This window comes from Tachypleus tridentatus, chromosome 10 (genome assembly GCF_004210375.1).
Source record: "Tachypleus tridentatus isolate NWPU-2018 chromosome 10, ASM421037v1, whole genome shotgun sequence".
NCBI classification, from domain to species: Eukaryota; Metazoa; Arthropoda; class Merostomata; order Xiphosura; family Limulidae; genus Tachypleus; species Tachypleus tridentatus.
Genome location: NC_134834.1, coordinates 2,830,341 through 2,851,833, shown reverse-complemented (window position 1 = coordinate 2,851,833; position 21,493 = coordinate 2,830,341). Strand labels below are relative to the sequence as shown.

The 21,493-nt window shown below is 31.6% G+C and overlaps 1 protein-coding gene across 2 annotated transcripts in view; it reads right to left on the bottom strand.

Moving 5' to 3' along the window:
* The window catches only part of LOC143228632 (hemicentin-1-like), a 64,456-nt gene that overhangs the window by 22,494 nt on the left and 20,469 nt on the right, over nt 1-21,493 (bottom strand). For both annotated transcript variants that reach the window (XR_013015365.1, XM_076459860.1), the window contains exons 12-17: nt 20,590-20,760; nt 18,501-18,671; nt 13,540-13,683; nt 6,324-6,461; nt 4,447-4,578; nt 1,108-1,335 (exon numbers count right to left, since the gene is read on the bottom strand). Coding sequence is in view for 1 of the 2 variants with exons in the window: in XM_076459860.1 (XP_076315975.1) it covers nt 1,108-1,335; nt 4,447-4,578; nt 6,324-6,461; nt 13,540-13,683; nt 18,501-18,671; nt 20,590-20,760 (984 nt within the window). In the remaining variant the exon portion in view is untranslated. The remainder of the gene's footprint in view (nt 1-1,107; nt 1,336-4,446; nt 4,579-6,323; nt 6,462-13,539; nt 13,684-18,500; nt 18,672-20,589; nt 20,761-21,493) is intronic.

Below are 21,493 nucleotides of genomic sequence, written 5' to 3'. Positions count from 1 at the left end.
AGTGTTAACAAGATACCTAAAGGAATACATGCAAGTGTTAACAAGATACCTAAAGGAATACATGCAAGTGTAACAAGTTACCTAAAGGAATACATGCAAGTGTAACAAGTTACCTAAAGGAATACATGCAAGTGTAACAAGTTACCTAAAGGAATACATGCAAGTGTAACAAGTTAACTAAAGGAATACAAGCAAGTGTAACAAGTTAACTAAAGGAATACATGCAAGTGTAACAAGTTACCTAAAGAAATACATGCAAGTGTAACAAGTTAACTAAAGGAATACATGCAAGTGTAACAAGTTAACTAAAGGAATACATGCAACTGTAACAAGTTACCTAAAGAAATACATGCAAGTGTTAACAAGTTAACTAAAGGACTACATGCAAGTGTAACAAGTTACCTAAAGAAATACATGCAAGTGTTAACAAGATACCTAAAGGAATACATGTAAGTGTAACAAGTTAACTAAAGGAATACATGCAAGTGTAACAAGTTAATTAAAGGAATACATCCAAGTGTAACAAGTAACCTAAAGAAATACATGCAAGTATAACAAGTTAACTAAAGGACTACATGCAAATGTTAACAAATTACCTAAAGGAATGCGTGCAAGTGTTAACAAGATACATGATAAAGTATGGACAGAAAGCTGTAATAAGATATGTAACAAAATAGTGTTAGCAAGTGTTAAGATACATAACAAAACAATGTTGGTAAGTGCTGATAAGATACATAACAAAACAGTGTTGGTAAGTGCTGATAAGATACATAACAAAACAGTGTTGGTAAGTGCTGATAAGATACATAACAAAACAGTGTTGGTAAGTGCTGATAAGACACATAACAAAACACTGTTAGTAAGTGCTAATAAGATACATCATGAAACAGTGTCAGTAAGTGTTAACAAAATAAACCCATAGAAAGTAAATGTTAATAGGATACAGAACAAATCAATTATAAGAAGTGTAAATAAAAATATAGACACTTGTTAAAATACGTAAGATAAGACAGGTATATCACAAGTTTAGCTTTCTTCAGGCAATAGTCTGAAATAATTGAATTTGTAGAAATAAAAGTATAATCGAACCATTTCATAGCTGTGTACCTTTGGCAATGGTTGATGAAACAATATAGTTCATTTCTTGGTTGTTTTTATCATAGTGGTTGGCCAGACCAGTAGCATATAGAGTTTCTACCAAGTAAGGCATCTGTCCTAATGCTTCATCGTAAGTAATTGTATGATTCCAAGCATAGGGTAAGATATAATTGTTAACCCTGAAGGTCCGTGCAGAGTAACCATACAAAGAGCTTGGTCCTGTTTGTATGTAATCCTCTAAAAATTAAGTAATTCATTGTGTAAGTGAAACAAACCTTTTACTGTGTAAATACAACAAACCATTTACTGTGTAAATACAACAAACCTTTTACTGTGTAAATACAACAAACCATTTACTGTGTAAATACAACAAACCTTTTACTGTGTAAATACAACAAACCATTTACTGTGTAAATACAACAAACCATTTACTGTGTAAATACAACAAACCTTTTACTGTGTAAATACAACAAACCATTTACTGTGTAAATACAACAAACCATTAGTTGTGTAAATAGAAAAAGGCACTTGCTGTGTGAATAACTGATTTAATGAAAAGTTACTGTATATGTTTTAGTGGAAATAGTTTATTATATAAAACACTGAAAGAATAAACTGAACACAAACAGGTGCCTGTTATATTTACAGTGCATGAACATCTTGAAAACAGAAGTATTAGTTATTCATGTCTTTCACTGAATGTACATCCTAGATACAATCTCATGTCTTTCAGTGAATGTTCGTTCTAGATACAAGCCAATGTCTTACAGTGAATGTCTATCCTAGATAGAAGCTCATATCTTCCAGTAAATGTTGATCCTAGAAACAAGTTCATGTCTTCCAGTGAATATTCATCCTAGATACAAGCTAATGTCTTTCATTGAATGTCCATCCTAGATACAAGCTAATGTCTTCCAGTGAATGTTCATCCTAGATACAAGTTCATGTCTTCCAGTGAATGTTCATCCTAGATACAAGTTCATGTCTTCCAGTGAATGTTCATCCTAGATACAATCTCATGTCTTTCACTGAATGTACATCCTAGATACAATCTCATGTCTTTCACTGAATGTACATCCTAGATACAAGCCAATGTCTTTCACTGAATGTACATCCTAGATACAAGCCAATGTCTTTCAGTGAATGTTCGTTCTAGATGCAAGCTAATGTCTTCCAGTGAATGTCCATTCTAGATACAAGCCAATGTCTTTCATTGAATGTCCATTCTAGATACAAGCTAATGTCTTCCAGTGAATATTCATCCTAGATACAAGCTAATGTCTTCCAGTGAATGTTCATCCTAGATACAAGTTCATGTCTTCCAGTGAATGTTTATTCTAGAAACAAAAGTATGTCTTCCAGTGAATGTTTATTCTAGAAACAAGTTCATGTCTTTCATTGAATGTCCATCCTAGATACAAGCTAATGTCTTCCAGTGAATGTTCATTCTAGATACAAGTTCATGTCTTCCAGTGAATGTTCATCCTAGATACAAGCTAATGTCTTCCAGTGAACGTTCATCCTAGATACGATCTCATGTCTTTCACTGAATGTACATCCTAGATACAAGCCAATGTCTTTCACTGAATGTACATTCTAGATACAAGCCAATGTCTTCCAGTGAATGTATATTCTAGATACAAGCCAATGTCTTCCAGTGAATGTTCATCCTAGATACAAGTTCATGTCTTCCAGTGAATGTTTATTCTAGAAACAAAAGTATGTCTTCCAGTGAATGTTTATTCTAGAAACAAGTTCATGTCTTTCATTGAATGTCCATCCTAGATACAAGCTAATGTCTTCCAGTGAATGTTCATTCTAGATACAAGTTCATGTCTTCCAGTGAATGTTCATCCTAGATACAAGCTAATGTCTTCCAGTGAACGTTCATCCTAGATACGATCTCATGTCTTTCACTGAATGTACATCCTAGATACAAGCCAATGTCTTTCACTGAATGTACATTCTAGATACAAGCCAATGTCTTCCAGTGAATGTACATTCTAGATACAAGCCAATGTCTTCCAGTGAATGTCCATTCTAGATACAAGCTAATGTCTTCCAGTGAATATTCATCCTAGATACAAGCTAATGTCTTCCAGTGAATGTTCATCCTAGATACAAGTTCATGTCTTCCAGTGAATGTTTATTCTAGAAACAAAAGTATGTCTTCCAGTGAATGTTTATTCTAGAAACAAGTTCATGTCTTCCAGTGAATGTTTATTCTAGAAACAAGTTCATGTCTTCCAGTGAATATTCATCCTAGATACAAGCTCATGTCTTTCATTGAATGTCCATCCTAGATACAAGCTAATGTCTTCCAGTGAATGTTCATCCTAGATACAAGTTCATGTCTTCCAGTGAATGTTTATTCTAGAAACAAGTTCATGTCTTCCAGTGAATGTTTATTCTAGAAACAAGTTCATGTCTTCCAGTGAATGTTTATTCTAGAAACAAGTTCATGTCTTCCAGTGAATATTCATCCTAGATACAAGCTCATGTCTTTCATTGAATGTCCATCCTAGATACAAGCTCATGTCTTTCATTGAATGTCCATCCTAGATACAAGCTAATGTCTTCCAGTGAATGTTCATCCTAGATACAATCTCATATCTTCCACTGAATGTCCATTCTAGGTAAAAGTTCATGTCTTCTTGTGAATGTCCATCCTATATTTCATACAGATAACCAAATACTTATCTGAGGATAGCTGGCATGGGTATTAACACTTTTACTAATAAAGCATAGAACGTTTTGACCTGAAGATGACCTAAGAAGGTTGAAACATTGTTCTCTGCTTTATTAATAAAAGTATTAGTACCCATACCTGAGACACATTTTTACTTCAGTGGGTTTCTTGTCATCACAAGATCACCAAATAATACTTTCACCCAAACATACATAACAAAACTAATACTTTCACCCATTCTCCCCAAACATACATAACAAAACTAATACTTTCACCCAAACATACATAACAAAACTAATACTTTAACCCATTCTCCCCAAACATACATAACAAAGTAACATTTTTTAACAATCACTCAACAATGTTAATGTGAAAAGGATGAACAAACAACAGAATCATGAGTAGTGACATCACATAACCAATCTAACCACAAACTAAGCAGATCACAAAACAAAACTGTCACAATGATGAGGTCACATAACAGACATCTATGGTCATTTTCCTCAACTATCGTGATGGTAGAAAATCACAAAATAACGCACAAACTCTGGGAAAAGACCACACTTCCAGCACATAATCCCATAACACAGAAGAAAGCATGAATTAATAATTTCAATCCTACAGATTTCTGTAATTAATGTTACATCAGCCAAAGATACCTTCATAAGGATCAATCTCTATTTGAGTGTCAGGAGCAAAAACTGGCACTTCTCCACTGATGACGACATCTACCAGCAACACACCATCAGCATCCAGTCCTCTTGCCACATGTGTCATATGTAACACTTCCCCTGCAAGAGAGAACCATGAACGTTTGATGAGAAACCCATAAACGTTGTTAGATACTGAAAGTTGAGGTTTTCCATAATAAATTAAGTTGAACACTAACCCTACATAAACAACATAGAATGAAGAAGATGTTAATAAAGTTGGGTATCAGTATTATATATAGATCAACTAATTAAGAAACTCCAAGTTTAACACTAACCCTACATAAAGAACATAGAATGAAGAAGATGTTAATAAAGTTGGGTATCAGTATTATATATAGATCAACTAATTAAGATACTCCAACTTTAACACTGACCCTACATAAAGAACATTGAATGAAGAAGATGTTAATAAAGTTGGGTATCAGTATTATATATAGATCAACTAATTAAAAAACTCCAAGTTTAACACTAACCCTACATAAAGAACACAGAATGAAGAAAATGTTAATAAAGTTGGGTATCAGTATTATATATAGATCAACTAATTAAGAAACTCCAAGTTTAACACTGACCCTACATAAAGAACATTGAATGAAGAAGATGTTAATAAAGTTGGGTATCAGTATTATATATAGATCAACTAATTAAGAAACTCCAAGTTTAACACTGACCCTACATAAAGAACATAGAATGAAGAAGATGTTAATAAAGTTGGGTATCAGTATTATATATAGATCAACTAATTAAGAAACTCCAAGTTTAACACTAACCCTACATAAAGAACATAGAATGAAGAAGATGTTAATAAAGTTGGGTATCAGTATTATATATAGATCAACTAATTAAGAAACTCCAAGTTTAACACTGACCCTACATAAAGAACATAGAATGAAGAAGATGTTAATAAAGTTGGGTATCAGTATTATATATAGATCAACTAATTAAGAAACTCCAAGATTAACACTGACCCCACATAAAGAACATAGAATGAAGAAGATGTTAATAAAGTTGGGTAACAGTATAATATATAGATCAACTAATTAAGATACTCCAAGATTAACACTAACCCCACATAAAGAACATAGAATGAAGAAGATGTTAATAAAGTTGGGTAACAGTATTATATATAGATCAACTAATTAAGAAACTCCAAGATTAACACTGACCCCACATAAAGAACATAGAATGAAGAAGATGTTAATAAAGTTGGGTATCAGTATTATATATAGATCAACTAATTAAGAAACTCCAAGATTAACACTAACCCTACATAAAGAACATAGAATGAAGAAGATGTTAATAAAGTTAGGTATCAGTATTATATATAGATCAACTAATTAAGAAACTCCAAGTTTAATACTAACCCTACATAAAGTTAAGCAACAGAATTACATAGAAATCTATTAATGCAGGAGTTGTTAATAAGTTTATTGTCAGCACTGAGCAGAATCACAAATAAATAAATTGTAAATGAAACAAAACTATAATAACATGAAGATCAAAGGTACAGAAAATTAAGTATGTAAATGAACAGATAGGTTTCTAAACAAAATTTTGTGATTAAAGATGACTATTTGCACATTATAAGTAGGCTAGAGCAGTTGTGCATCTACACTGATTCCAGCACTTGTGGGTCAAGTATTTATTTCCTATGTGTTTCACTAATGAAGAGTTTCTGTCCATTACTTAATGACTAGTTTAAGAAAAGTATAAAAACATACTGTACAGTATTGTAACAAAGAGCAATTCTAACTGGTAGCAAGGTCTATACAACAACTTTCAAACACCAAAAGTAACCTTTTTTACATAAAAATTCTACTTACCAGTTGCAAAAGAAACCTGAGTTTCTTTACGAAAGAAACCATCAGTGAGGCTAAACCCATTAACAGCCTGGCCAATTTCATAGGCAGTTGTCCAGTAGACTGGGGTGAGTAGAGGGACTAGAGTTTTAAGCCAAGCGGCTGAAACAAAATGAACAACAACTTTAATCGTCTTTCTCCATTTTCTGTGCATATCACAAGGTTTTTAAATGAATTATATTCAAAATTTGATTAATGTACTTTTTGTTATATCAATTAATATATTACAAAATGATGGTTAATGATCCATATTTTAACAGTATATATAAACTTGTTTATGTCATTAATTCTACAAGACAAAATTAAAACAAATTTTGAGTTTCCCCTGGTGTGAGAAATTGGCATTACTTTTCTCTTGTTATCACTTCTCTAATTTGTTCATTACTTCTTCAATGAGAATGAAGTTTAAGGTAAATTACTCACAATAATATCATCATTGGTTAGACAAAGCAGAATTTTTACTGTCTTCAGTCTTGATTGGTTACTGAGCCATCAAACAGAAAATTAGGCCCCTCTTGCCACACCAACCTGTCACATCTCTTTCAAGATTCGTTAAGAGTTTTCTGTTATGTTTAATACCACATTATTTATAATCAACAGAAGGTTGAGATTTTCATCTATCACTTTATATTGAATTACTTTCTTTACAGGGATTTGTCTTTGTTTCACTACAAACTTCATTCCATGGGAAACATATCAACTTGCACAGTTAGGAAGACAGAAAAATTGTGATGATTAAGAAATACTGGCTGCTTCCTGAATGTTATTATTCTGTGCTATTTGGTGCATTATTGAATTACATAAAAATTATTCAGTGCAGCATTATTTTAGTATAAAAATGTAGCGATAAATATCACTGACAGTTGACTGACAAAATAAGTCAGTATTTATTATTATAAAAGTAAATAAGTGTAAATATATGGAACTCTTTAAGTTAGTTAAGACTAGATTGGGTGAAATAAATAATAATATAGTAACTAATTTTCAGGAGGCACAAATGCAAGCAGTTCATAGTAGCTTCTGGGTAATGTAATTCAACAGTATAACATAAGCTGCACATTCCCCAAGTGATTTACTACTTAAAATGGCATGAAGAGTAGTTTCACACATTTCAAATGGTAATAAAACAATACAATTTAATTATAAGTAGATGTTTACTGTCACAAGCTTACAGCTACTAAAGATAGATTAATGTTGTTCCATCTCACATTTTAAAATTGTTCTAGAAGAAAAAGTAATTTAGAATTATTTTTTTTAAGGTTACAAAGTCGGTCAAATTGATCAACCTTGTATAGAGTTAAGGTAGAGAAAATAGCATATATAAAATAAAGTTTTACTAACAAAAACATCTGAAATATATTTAGGAGGTTTTAAAAATTAAGCAAATGAAATTTGAAAATTCTAAGATGAAGAAAACAGTGTTTATTATTGACATAAAATCATTGCACTCAAACTAGTAAAAACAAACTATACTTATGGACTAATATTTTTCTAGTTCATTAACACGAAATGCATACATCATAGGTACAAATTTGTTGTCAGTCCAATGGGACTATTTAAGTCTAAATGGAAAGAAACTTCACTGAACCTTTTTACCCAGATTCTCTCATAACATAATGAAGCTAAATCCAGAGTCTTCCTGAACCAACTGAAATTCTACCAATATTCTATAAGAAAGATATGAGATGATGAAAGAGGCAAATCTCATCAAAGAGTTTCCTTATAAGAAGAAAATAAAAATCATGATCAGCTGAATTAAACGAAAAAAGAAGGAAAGACAAGTGGCTGAAGGTAGAAGTGTTTCATTAATAGGAAAGACAAGTGGCTGAAGGTAGAAGTGTTTCATAATAAGGAAAGACAAGTGGTTGAAGGAAGAAGTGTTTCATTACAAGGAAAGACAAGTGGCTGAAGGTAGAAGTGTTTCATTACAAGGAAAGACAAGTGGCTGAAGGTAGAAGTGTTTCATTACAAGGAAAGACAAGTGGCTGAAGGTAGAAGTGTTTCATTACAAGGAAAGACAAGTGGCTGAAGGTAGAAGTGTTTCATAATAAGGAAAGACAAGTGGCTGAAGGAAGAAGTGTTTCATTATAAGGAAAGACAAGTGGCTGAAGGTAGAAGTGTTTCATTATAAGGAAAGACAAGTGGCTGAAGGTAGAAGTGTTTCATAATAAGGAAAGACAAGTGGTTGAAGGAAGAAGTGTTTCATTATAAGGAAAGACAAGTGGCTGAAGGTAGAAGTGTTTCATTATAAGGAAAGACAAGTGGCTGAAGGTAGAAGTGTTTCATTATAAGGAAAGACAAGTGGTTGAAGGAAGAAGTGTTTCATAATAAGGAAAGACAAGTGGCTGAAGGTAGAAGTGTTTCATTATAAGGAAAGACAAGTGGCTGAAGGAAGAAGTGTTTCATAATAAGGAAAGACAAGTGGTTGAAGGAAGAAGTGTTTCATTATAAGGAAAGACAAGTGGCTGAAGGTAGAAGTGTTTCATTACAAGGAAAAACATTTTTCACTGTTCTATTTTAGTAATACAAATCAGAAATTTATGTCAGGAAATTTTGACACCCTGAGGTACCCATTACGTGTTAAAAATACTTTACTGAAAATTTGAATATTTTCATGTGAAAGATTTCTAATATTAACTGAATGTTTGTCAAATTTTTTAAAGATACAGATTTTATATTAATAGTTAGTAATATTTTCATGTGAAAGATTTCTAATATTAACTGAATGTTTGTCAAATTTTTTAAAGATACAGGTTTTATATTAATAGTTAGTAATGTCAAATATATAATTTAAACAAATACAAAATGGTCAATCTAACCAAGACAATGTAAAGAGAATTAAACCTACATAACTTATTTACTGAACTTATAAATCTATTGAGAATTGTTAAACATATGTCACAAAATCCTACAAATTAGTAATTTAAAGCTTTCAATTAGAATATGGATACTGAGATATAATGTCACTGTAGATGTAAATACTATTCAAACAAAATTAAACAAAAGATAAATTACACTAAACTTCTCAGATATCATTTTATTAAACTATTGATACTACAATAGAAAGACTTTCTCATGTTTTGGCACTCTTACCACTTGAAGCTAGTTTCATTACAAACCAAGAGTTAAATTAGTTGTTATCATTTCTTGTGAGAAATTATTGTTTATTAAACTTAGTTTGAAAAAAGATTCCAAGCGTTCAAAGAAAAGAAAACTAAGAACTGAAAGCAAAAATATGAGAAATATTTATTGTGAAGATATAATTCTGAAGTGAACTGAAAGTCAGTTTAATAATATTTTAGTATCTTTGTTACCAATCACTGCTGTAACTATAGTAATGTTTTAGTGCCTTTCTTACCAGTTACTGATGTAACTATAGTAATGTTTTAGAACCTTTCTTACCAGTTACTGATGTAACTATAGTAATGTTTTAGAACCTTTCTTACCAGTTACTGATGTAACTATAGTAATGTTTTAGAACCTTTCTTACCAATCACTGCTGTAACTATAGTAATGTTTTAGTGCCTTTCTTACCAATCACTGATGTAACTATAGTAATGTTTTAGAACCTTTCTTACCAATCACTGCTGTAACTATAGTAATGTTTTAGTGCCTTTCTTACCAATGACTGCTGTAACTATAGTAATGTTTTAGTGCCTTTCTTACCAGTTACTGCTGTAACTATAGTAATGTTTTAGTATCTTTCATACCAGTTACTGATGTAACTATAGTAATGTTTTAGTGCCTTTCTTACCAGTTACTGCTGTAACTATAGTAATGTTTTAGTATCTTTCATACCAGTTACTGATGTAACTATAGTAATGTTTTAGTGCCTTTCTCACCAGTTACTGCTGTAACTATAGTAATGTTTTAGTATCTTTCATACCAGTTACTGATGTAACTATAGTAATGTTTTAGTGCCTTTCTTACCAGTTACTGCTGTAACTATAGTAATGTTTTAGTATCTTTCATACCAGTTACTGATGCAACTATAGTAATGTTTTAGAACCTTTCTTACCAATGACTGCTGTAACTATAGTAATGTTTTAGTATCTTTCATACCAGTTACTGATGTAACTATAGTAATGTTTTAGTGCCTTTGTTACCAATCACTGCTGTAACTATAGTAATGTTTTAGAACCTTTCTTACCAATCACTGATGTAACTATAGTAATGTTTTAGAACCTTTCTTACCAATCACTGCTGTAACTATAGTAATGTTTTAGAACCTTTCTTACCAATCACTGCTGTAACTATAGTAATGTTTTAGTATCTTTCATACCAGTTACTGATGTAACTATAGTAATGTTTTAGTGCCTTTCTTACCAGTTACTGCTGTAACTATAGTAATGTTTTAGTATCTTTCTTACCAGTTACTGCTGTAACTATAGTAATGTTTTAGTGCCTTTCTTACCAGTTACTGCTGTAACTATAGTAATGTTTTAGTATCTTTCATACCAGTTACTGATGTAACTATAGTAATATTTTAGTGCCTTTCTTACCAGTTACTGATGTAACTATAGTAATGTTTTAGTGCCTTTCTTACCAGTTACTGATGTAACTATAGTAATGTTTTAGAACCTTTCTTACCAATCACTGATGTAACTATAGTAATGTTTTAGAACCTTTCTTACCAATCACTGCTGTAACTATAGTAATGTTTTAGTGCCTTTCTTACCAATGACTGCTGTAACTATAGTAATGTTTTAGAACCTTTCTTACCAATCACTGCTGTAACTATAGTAATGTTTTAGTATCTTTCTTACCAATCACTGCTGTAACTATAGTTCTTTCATACCAGTTACTGCTGTAACTATAGTAATGTTTTAGTGCCTTTCTTACCAATCACTGCTGTAACTATAGTAATGTTTTAGTATCTTTCTTACCAATCACTGCTGTAACTATAGTAATGTTTTAGAACCTTTCTTACCAATCACTGCTGTAACTATAGTAATGTTTTAGTGCCTTTCTTACCAGTTACTGATGTAACTATAGTAATGTTTTAGTGCCTTTCTTACCAATCACTGCTGTAACTATAGTAATGTTTTAGTATCATTCTTACCAATCACTGCTGTAACTATAGTAATGTTTTAGAACCTTTCTTACCAATCACTGCTGTAACTATAGTAATGTTTTAGTGCCTTTCTTACCAATCACTGCTGTAACTATAGTAATGTTTTAGTATCTTTCTTACCAATGACTGCTGTAACTATAGTAATGTTTTAGTATCTTTCTTACCAATGACTGCTGTAACTATAGTAACGTTTTAGTATCTTTCTTACCAATCACTGCTGTAACTGTAGTAATGTTTTAGTGACTTTCTTACCAATCACTGCTGTAACTATAGTAATGTTTTAGAACCTTTCTTACCAGTTACTGATGTAACTATAGTAATGTTTTAGTATCTTTCTTACCAATCACTGCTGTAACTATAGTAATGTTTTAGAACCTTTCTTACCAATCACTGCTGTAACTATAGTAATGTTTTAGTGCCTTTCTTACCAGTTACTGATGTAACTATAGTAATGTTTTAGTGCCTTTCTTACCAATCACTGCTGTAACTATAGTAATGTTTTAGTATCATTCTTACCAATGACTGCTGTAACTATAGTAATGTTTTAGTGCCTTTCTTACCAATCACTGCTGTAACTATAGTAATGTTTTAGTATCTTTCTTACCAATGACTGCTGTAACTATAGTAATGTTTTAGTGCCTTTCTTACCAATCACTGCTGTAACTATAGTAATGTTTTAGTATCTTTCTTACCAATCACTGCTGTAACTATAGTAATGTTTTAGAACCTTTCTTACCAATGACTGCTGTAACTATAGTAATGTTTAAGTGCCTTTCTTACCAATCACTGCTGTAACTATAGTAATGTTTTAGAACCTTTCTTACCAATCACTGCTGTAACTATAGTAATGTTTTAGTGCCTTTCTTACCAATCACTGCTGTAACTATAGTAATGTTTTAGTATCTTTCTTACCAATGACTGCTGTAACTATAGTAATGTTTTAGTATCTTTCATACCAGTTACTGATGTAACTATAGTAATGTTTTAGTATCTTTCATACCAGTTACTGATGTAACTATAGTAATGTTTTAGTATCTTTCTTACCAATGACTGCTGTAACTATAGTAATGTTTTAGTATCTTTCATACCAGTTACTGATGTAACTATAGTAATGTTTTAGTATCTTTCATACCAGTTACTGATGTAACTATAGTAATGTTTTAGTGCCTTTCTTACCAATGACTGCTGTAACTATAGTAATGTTTTAGAACCTTTCTTACCAATCACTGCTGTAACTATAGTAATGTTTTAGTGCCTTTCTTACCAATCACTGCTGTAACTATAGTAATGTTTTAGAACCTTTCTTACCAGTTACTGATGTAACTATAGTAATGTTTTAGTGCCTTTCTAACCAATCACTGCTGTAACTATAGTAATGTTTTAGTATCTTTCATACCAGTTACTGATGTGACTATAGTAATGTTTTAGTGCCTTTCTTACCAATGACTGCTGTAACTATAGTAATGTTTTAGAACCTTTCTAACCAATCACTGCTGTAACTATAGTAATGTTTTAGAACCTTTCTTACCAATCACTGCTGTAACTATAGTAATGTTTTAGTATCTTTCATACCAGTTACTGATGTAACTATAGTAATGTTTTAGTGCCTTTCTTACCAGTTACTGATGTAACTATAGTAATGTTTTAGTGCATTTCTTACCAATCACTGCTGTAACTATTGTAATGTTTTAGTATCTTTCTTACCAATGACTGCTGTAACTATAATAATGTTTTAGTACCTTTCTTACCAATCACTGCTGTAACTATAGTAATGTTTTAGTGCTTTTCTTACCAACTACTACTTTAACTATAATAATGTTTCAGAATCTCTCTTACTAATTACTATTTTATAACTAAAATAATGTTTTAGTACCTTTCTTACCAATTTCTGCTTTAAATATAACAATGTTTTAGTTCATTTCTTACCAATTACTGTTTTAACAATGTTTTAGTTCATTTCTTACCAATTACTACTTTATCAATGTTTTAGAATCTTTCTTACCAATTACTACTTTATCAATGTTTTAGAATTTTTCTTACCAAATACTGGTTTAACAATTTGAAGATACATTTATTTTTGTACTGAAAGACTAAAACTCTTCTCACCAACTAGATCGGGAACATTTTCAAGTTTGGCAATTGTTGTGCGATGCATTCCGAGTCGAGTAATATTAGCTTCAAGCTTTGAAGGTCCAATATCTACATTATTTAAGGCTCCAATCACGTGACCTGCAGCTCGAAGTGGCATCTCTGTGAAACAAAAAGTACTAGTAATCTCTTTTAACCATGTTAGCATCAGAAGTGTATAACCACCAGACATTTATAATAATGAAACAACCATGCAGTTGTAACTGCTAGGACTGTCAAACTATTATATATTCATAATAAAGAAACAACACTACAGTTTTATCTATCAGAACTGCATAAATAACACAGACCTGCAAAGGTTCTGTTGTCTTGAAATGTTTACATGTTCTACAGTAATTTCTGTACACTTAACTTAAAAAAAAAGATTGTCCATTTTTATTCCTCAAGTACAAACTTTTCACAAAATATCACTTTATGTTTTTACATAAGTGAATGATTTTCATCAAAATCAGGTTACATTTTGTTATGCTTAAAATGTTGACAACCATTGGATGTAGGTTTCTCTTATCCAATCGCAATGTGAGAGTTTTATCAGTAGTCCTACAACCCAAAACTAACAAGAATAATAATAATAAATGTTTATTGTTGTAAGCAAGATAATATTTCGACCTAAGTAAGAATCTGTTCTTCCCAATTTGTAAACAAAATCCTTATGTGATAGGAAAAAATTAATATTATTTTCGAAATCTCCATAGATGAATTATGGAAGCTACATTATTAAAACCAAAACAACGTTTATGAAGTTTAAGTTTGTATCCCTGTGTAATAGATATTTATTATTAAGAATTCAAAATGTACAAATGTATAATAGACAGGAACAGTAAGGTTTTAAACATCCACACTAATATGCAACCATCTACAAAAGGTATATTAAAGGAAATAAAGAAATTAGTGGCGATACAATACTGTGTTTGGGAAAGAGAATATTCTGTAATGTTGTTTTACGATACAATACTATGTTAGGGCAAGAGAATATTCTGTAATGTTGTTTTACGATACAATACTGTGTTAGGGCAAGAGAATACTCTGTAATGTTGTTTTATGATACAATACTGTGTTAGGGCAAGAGAATATTCTGTAATGTTGTTTTACGATACAATACTGTGTTAGGGCAAGAGAATATTCTGTAATGTTGTTTTATGATACAATACTGTGTTAGGGCAAGAGAATATTCTGTAATGTTGTTTTATGATACAATACTGTGTTAGGGCAAGAGAATATTCTGTAATGTTGTTTTACGATACAATACTGTGTTAGGGCAAGAGAATATTCTGTAATGTTGTTTTATGATACAATACTGTGTTAGGGCAAGAGAATATTCTGTAATGTTGTTTTATGATACAATACTGTGTTAGGGCAAGAGAATATTCTGTAATGTTGTTTTCTGATACAATACTGTGTTAGGGCAAGAGAATATTCTGTAATGTTGTTTTATGATACAATACTGTGTTAGGGCAAGAGAATATTCTGTAATGTTGTTTTATGATACAATACTGTGTTAGGGCAAGAAAATATTCTGTAATGTTTTACGATACAATACTGTGTTAGGGCAAGAGAATATTCTGTAATGTTGTTTTTCTATTTTAATGGCACTAATTCTCACATGTTATTACAGAATGTAAATTTCAACACTTTGCTTCATTGGTTCCTATTAACAACTGACTGAGCCAGGGTGAAAATACCTATAATTATTTAGAATTACATATACTTGTATCAAGGGTATGTCATTAAGAATTCCTCTTGAACGAAAATATTGACCAAATTTAGGGTCTCAAATAACTGTCATAATATCTTATGTAGTACCTTAACTATATAGAAAGAAGCTAGTATATGATAGAAGAAATCGACTTTGTGGCACTTCATAAGTAAACCTTGATAAAAACAGTATTTAACACTACATATTAAGTTTAGTTGTCACTTCCAAAAAGAGTAGAGAATTGTCAGTAGAGCAGAGAGTTTACATAAAAGCTTTACGTGATGTTGGTTGGACTCTGACAAACTGATTTAGACTAGAAACATTCCACAAACACTGTCAAGTGTATCCTAGATCATGAGACTGAGACAGGTAAGTTTGAAAATAAGAAAGGAAGAGGTAGAACACATAAACTCAGTGATACTGATGTTAAATAAATTTGTTTATGAAGTCTTCAGGACAAAAGTAAGACTGTCACTGATATCAAGCATAACACAAACAACATGTACTGAATAACAGAACAGTGTCCAGATCTACAGTATGAAGAACACTGAACCAGAATGGAATATTTGGTTATGTACCAGTTTAAAACCTTTACTTTGACATACAAACATTGTCAAGAAACTGAAAGTTGGTAAAAAGTACAAAAACTGGACTGTTGATGATTGGAAACTGGTTTTATGGATGGATAAGTCCATGTTTGAAATATTTAGTTATAAACATAAGTTGTAAATCTGGTAGAAGAAAGGTGAAAGATACTTACCTCAGTGCATAGCACCTACCATGAAACATGAGGGGAGGCAGTGTAATGGTTAGGGAGTGTTTTTTTATTGAGGTAACAAGAGATATTTACAAAATAGATGGAATAATGGACCAGGTCAAGTACCATCAGATATTGATCCATCATGGTATACCAAGCAGTTTATGTATTATTGGTAAATGATTCTACTATCAAGAAGATAATAACCCCAAACACACACCTAACCTATGTAGAAACTGTTTAGTTAAGAAAGAAGCTACTGGACTCATTCAAATGATACATTATCCTTCACAGATCACTGATTTTAACCCATCTGAACAGATCTGGGATCTGATGGATCAAAAACTTGGCAAATCAAAAGTTACTTTCAAAGAAACTTTATGGGAGTGAATTAGAGACACTTGGAGTAAAATCCCAAAGAATACTTTGATTAAATAAGTTACAACAATCCTTGAAATACTGTTCATAGTTATTAAAGTAAAATGAGATACACAAAATATTAACTGTTCAACTCAGACACTTCCACTGAGTTTCTGTTGTACTAAACATAAATATTAATACAATTATGTTTCACCTGTAATTTACCTTCTGCTGTTCTTTAAAAGTAGTCTGAAATCTGATGTTTGACTTTGTCTTAGAGGTTTTCACAGTACTGTATGTGATAAAGCATATGGTTGAAATATTCACTCTCTAGATTATAATGAAATCTTTAATCACTTCATACATTCCAATAAATATAAGGAATTTATTGTGGTGAGAAAAGCATCTTCTTTAAGGTTTTCAAGTAAGCAATTACCACGTGTGAATAACAAATAAATTATTAAAATATACATCTATACATGGTAAAGTTTACAATTAAGTTTCTGTAATAATAATAATAAATCGTGATCTGCATAAGCTAAGTCTAAACACGAACCTTGCCATTAGTATAGCTAATTAAATATACTTTTCCTGCTAAGTCTAAACATGAACCTTGACATTAGTATAGATAATTAAATATACTTTTCCTGCTAAGTCTAAACATGAACCTTGCAATTAGTATAGCTAATTAAATACACTTTTCCTGCTAAGTCTAAACATGAACCTTGCCATTAGTATAGCTAATTAAATATACTTTTCCTGCTAAGTCTAAACATGAACCTTGACATTAGTATAGATAATTAAATATACTTTTCCTGCTAAGTCTAAACATGAACCTTGCAATTAGTATAGCTAATTAAATACACTTTTCCTGCTAAGTCTAAACATGAACCTTGCCATTAGTATAGCTAATTAAATATACTTTTCCTGATAAGTCTAATCACGAAACTTGCCATTAGTATAGCTAATTAAATATACTTTTCGTGCTCAGTCTAAACACGAACCTTGCCATTAATATAGCTAATTAAATATACTTTTCCTGCTAAGTCTAAACACGAACCTTGCCATTAGTATAGCTAATTAAATATACTTTTCCTGCTAAGTCTAAACATGAACCTTGCCATTAGTATAGCTAATTAAATATACTTTTCCTGCTAAGTCTAAATATGAACCTTGCCATTAGTATAGCTAATTAAATATACTTTTCCTGCTAAGTCTAAACATGAACTTTGCCATTAGTATAGCTAATTAAATATACTTTTCCTGATAAGTCTAAACATGAACCTTGCCATTAGTATAGCTAATGAAATATACTTTTCCTGCTAAGTCTAAACATGAACCTTGCCATTAATATAGCTAGATAAATATACTTTTCCTGCTAAGTCTAAACACGAACCTTGCCATTAATATAGCTAATTAAATATACTTTTCCTGCTAAGTCTAAACACGAACCTTGCCATTAGTATAGCTAATTAAATATACTTTTCCTGCTAAGTCTAAACACGAACCTTGCCATTAGTATAGCTAATTAAATATACTTTTCCTGCTAAGTCTAAACATGAACCTTGCCATTAGTATAGCTAATTAATTATACTTTTCCTGCTAAGTCTAAACATGAACCTTGCCATTAGTATAGCTAATTAAATATACTTTTCCTGCTAAGTCTAAACATGAACCTTGCCATTAGTATAGCTAATTAAATATACTTTTCCTGCTAAGTCTAAACATGAACCTTGCCATTAGTATAGCTAATTAAATATACTTTTCCTGCTAAGTCTAAACATGAACCTTGCCATTAGTATAGCTAATTAAATATACTTTTCCTGCTAAGTCTAAACATGAACCTTGCCATTAGTATAGCTAATTAAATATACTTTTCCTGCTAAGTCTAAACATGAACCTTGCCATTAGTATAGCTAATGAAATATACTTTTCCTGCTAAGTCTAAACATGAACCTTGCCATTAGTATAGCTAATTAAATATACTTTTCCTGCTAAGTCTAAACATGAACCTTGCCATTAGTATAACTAATTAAATATACTTTTCCTGCACATATTTCCACATGTAATTTTCCCTGTAGGCACATACAATGTAATCAACAATACCTTCACAAGCCCCAGGGTGACACTCTTCTATCTGGGTGGCATCCCCAGCACACACACGTCCACCATGTTGAGGAGCAGGGTCATTACATTCTCGTGTCCTCTCCCTGGTTCCTCTATCACACGTGACAGAACAGACTGACCATTCACTCCAGGATGACCACTTGCCATCGACTGGTGCATTAGAAAAATAGAAACTTTGTTTATAGAAAAGATTTACTAAAATCGACCATCACATAAATATACCGTACATAAACAGATCAAGTAGATCTAATATATTTTTACTAAACTTCACGTGCTTTACTGTAGTCATTAGTGTTAAACTGTAAATGTGTCACACAACACATTAAATATTTGACTGGTTATCGTATCATTCTCTGTTTTAATAACATTTTGTGAACAAACTTTGCATATGCATAAAACATTTGACAGTCAGCAGGACCCACATATTAATACAAGTTTGCAAACTAGTAGGACTTGCACATGTCAGAAGTTTGGGAGTCCATAGAAGCTACACGTGTCAAAAGTTTGGGAGTCAGTAGGAGTTACGTGTCAAAGTTTGGGAGTCCACTAAATAATGTGAATATCTGATATACAGGCATTCAGTTGCATGTCACATTAACAATAAACATGTATAACTTTCATTTTAATGTTTCAGTTCTGTTACGTGTTAAAAATACAATTACCACCATTCTATAGTTTCTTACTATACATTTTCACAAGACTCTTAAAACTACAAAAAATGGTGTATAACCAATCAGTAAATAAAAAAAACAATAAAGGATTGTTACAGAAAATTGAGATATTTAACTTGAAGTGCACACAGACAAAGCCCAACATTCACTTTTGAAATGACGGTAGAACAGACATGAATAATGTTTATAACAAACTGTATTTCACAAGTAGAAGTTTCTACAGTAAGTTGTTTAGAATCAATAGTGTTATTGTTTACATTTCAAAATGTTACATAACTTAAAGAATGCAAATATATACTTATTGTATGTTATTGATGAGTGACTGTTAGTCTTAGCATGACTCACATGTTAAATAATAATAATGTTAATTAATAGCTCATAATTTTGTCTCATAATGAAGCCAAGAGTGGAATACAAACAAGGCCTATCCACATTAGCCACACCTAATCTGGAAACAAGGCCTATTCACATTAGCCACACCTAATCTGGAAACAAGGCCTATCTACATTAGCCACACCTAATCTGGAAACAAGGCCTATCCACATTAGCCACAGCTAATTTGGAAACAATGGTTATGTGCATTAGCCATTCTTAATCTGAAAATAAAGGCTATGGTTATCTGAATTAGCCATTCTTAATATGAAAACAAGGGCTATGGCTATCTGAATTAGCCATTCTTAATCTGAAAACAAGGGCTATGGTTATCTGAATCAGCCATTTTTAATTTGGAAACAAGGGATATCTGTATTATTGATTTCTAATCTGGAAGTAACAACTTAGATGGAAAACAACGAATTTCCAAAAAGACCCAAAATTTGAGTCTATTCAACTAGTTCACTACTGTTCTTCAGGACAGTCAGCTAGTTAAAAGTAATAGTGTTGGGTCTTTTGTTAAAATAACTGAACTATTTATATAATAATGTCATGAGCTCTTTCATGAAAATTATATGGAAGACACCTCAGTAATACAGCCATAGCCAATTTCTGTCTACTCTAATAGAATAGTGGATTTTACTTTCATAATGTACTCACAGCCATAAAGTGAGATCTATTATTTCTTTATTAAAATATCAGACATTTCTTCTGTTAATATCTGTTTGAAGTATAACTAACACACAAACCAATGTAAAGTTGCTTTTGAAGGAAATTACTGTACTCATTCTGTTCCATTGTTAATTTTGTTAATTTAATTAATTAGATATAAGAACTACTCTTTTAACCTTCTAGTATGCGAGACTCCTCTTCAGGAGAGACGTGGCATGTTAAATGAAAAGCTGTGGACTTCCAGAATATCACTAATTTTATACCTGTTTATTAGGACATTCTATTAAATTTATGCATAAGTACAAAATTGCAAACATCTAATACGTCATTATGGTCATTCTGTTTAAACAAACCTGGACAGTGGTGTGTATTACAGGTCTGCGTATCCTGATTAGCCCCAAAACAAGCTCGTCCTCCATTAGTGGGGGCTGGGTTATTACAATTACGGAAACGTCGTCTCTGTCCACTGTTACACGATGCAGAACACTCACCCCAGGAAGACCATGCAGACCAGCCACCATGAGCTAAGTTTATAGATTTGGACAATACATTACTAGACATAATTAATTACTATAATTACATCAATGTTTTACCAATGACTTTTATCAGACTAATTTTTATTTTCTCTCTTAAAATTTCTGGATATAAGACAATGGTAAAGACCTCTTTAACTCAGGTATAAGTCTTGTTGAATGTATAACCCAAGGGTTTCATTATGCTGGAATTTCAAAGCTTAAATATAGTGAAACAAACTGTAAAGTTCATAATTTTCTGAAGAATTGTAACAATGTTACATAGACAAAAATAACTGTTTATGTTATTTATACAAAGTTTATTGTTACAACCATATTCATGTACCTAGTCAGTGTTCATCACCAGAACTGATGTCAGTGTCTTACAGTAACAGGTTTACAGTTACTACAGCTACTATTTATGTCATTTACACAAAGTTTATTGTAACAACCGTCTTCATGTACCTAGTTAGTGTTCATCACCAGAACTGATGTCAGTGTCTTACAGTAACAGGTTTACAGTTACTACAGCTACTGTTTATGTCATTTATACAAAGTTTATTGTTACAATCATCTTCATGTACCTAGTTAGTGTTCATCACCAGAACTGATGTCAGTGTCTTACACGTAACAGGTTTACAGTTACTACAGCTACTGTTTATGTCATTTATACAAAGTTTATTGTTACAATCATCTTCATGTACCTAGTTAGTGTTCATCACCAGAACTGATGTCAGTGTCTTAC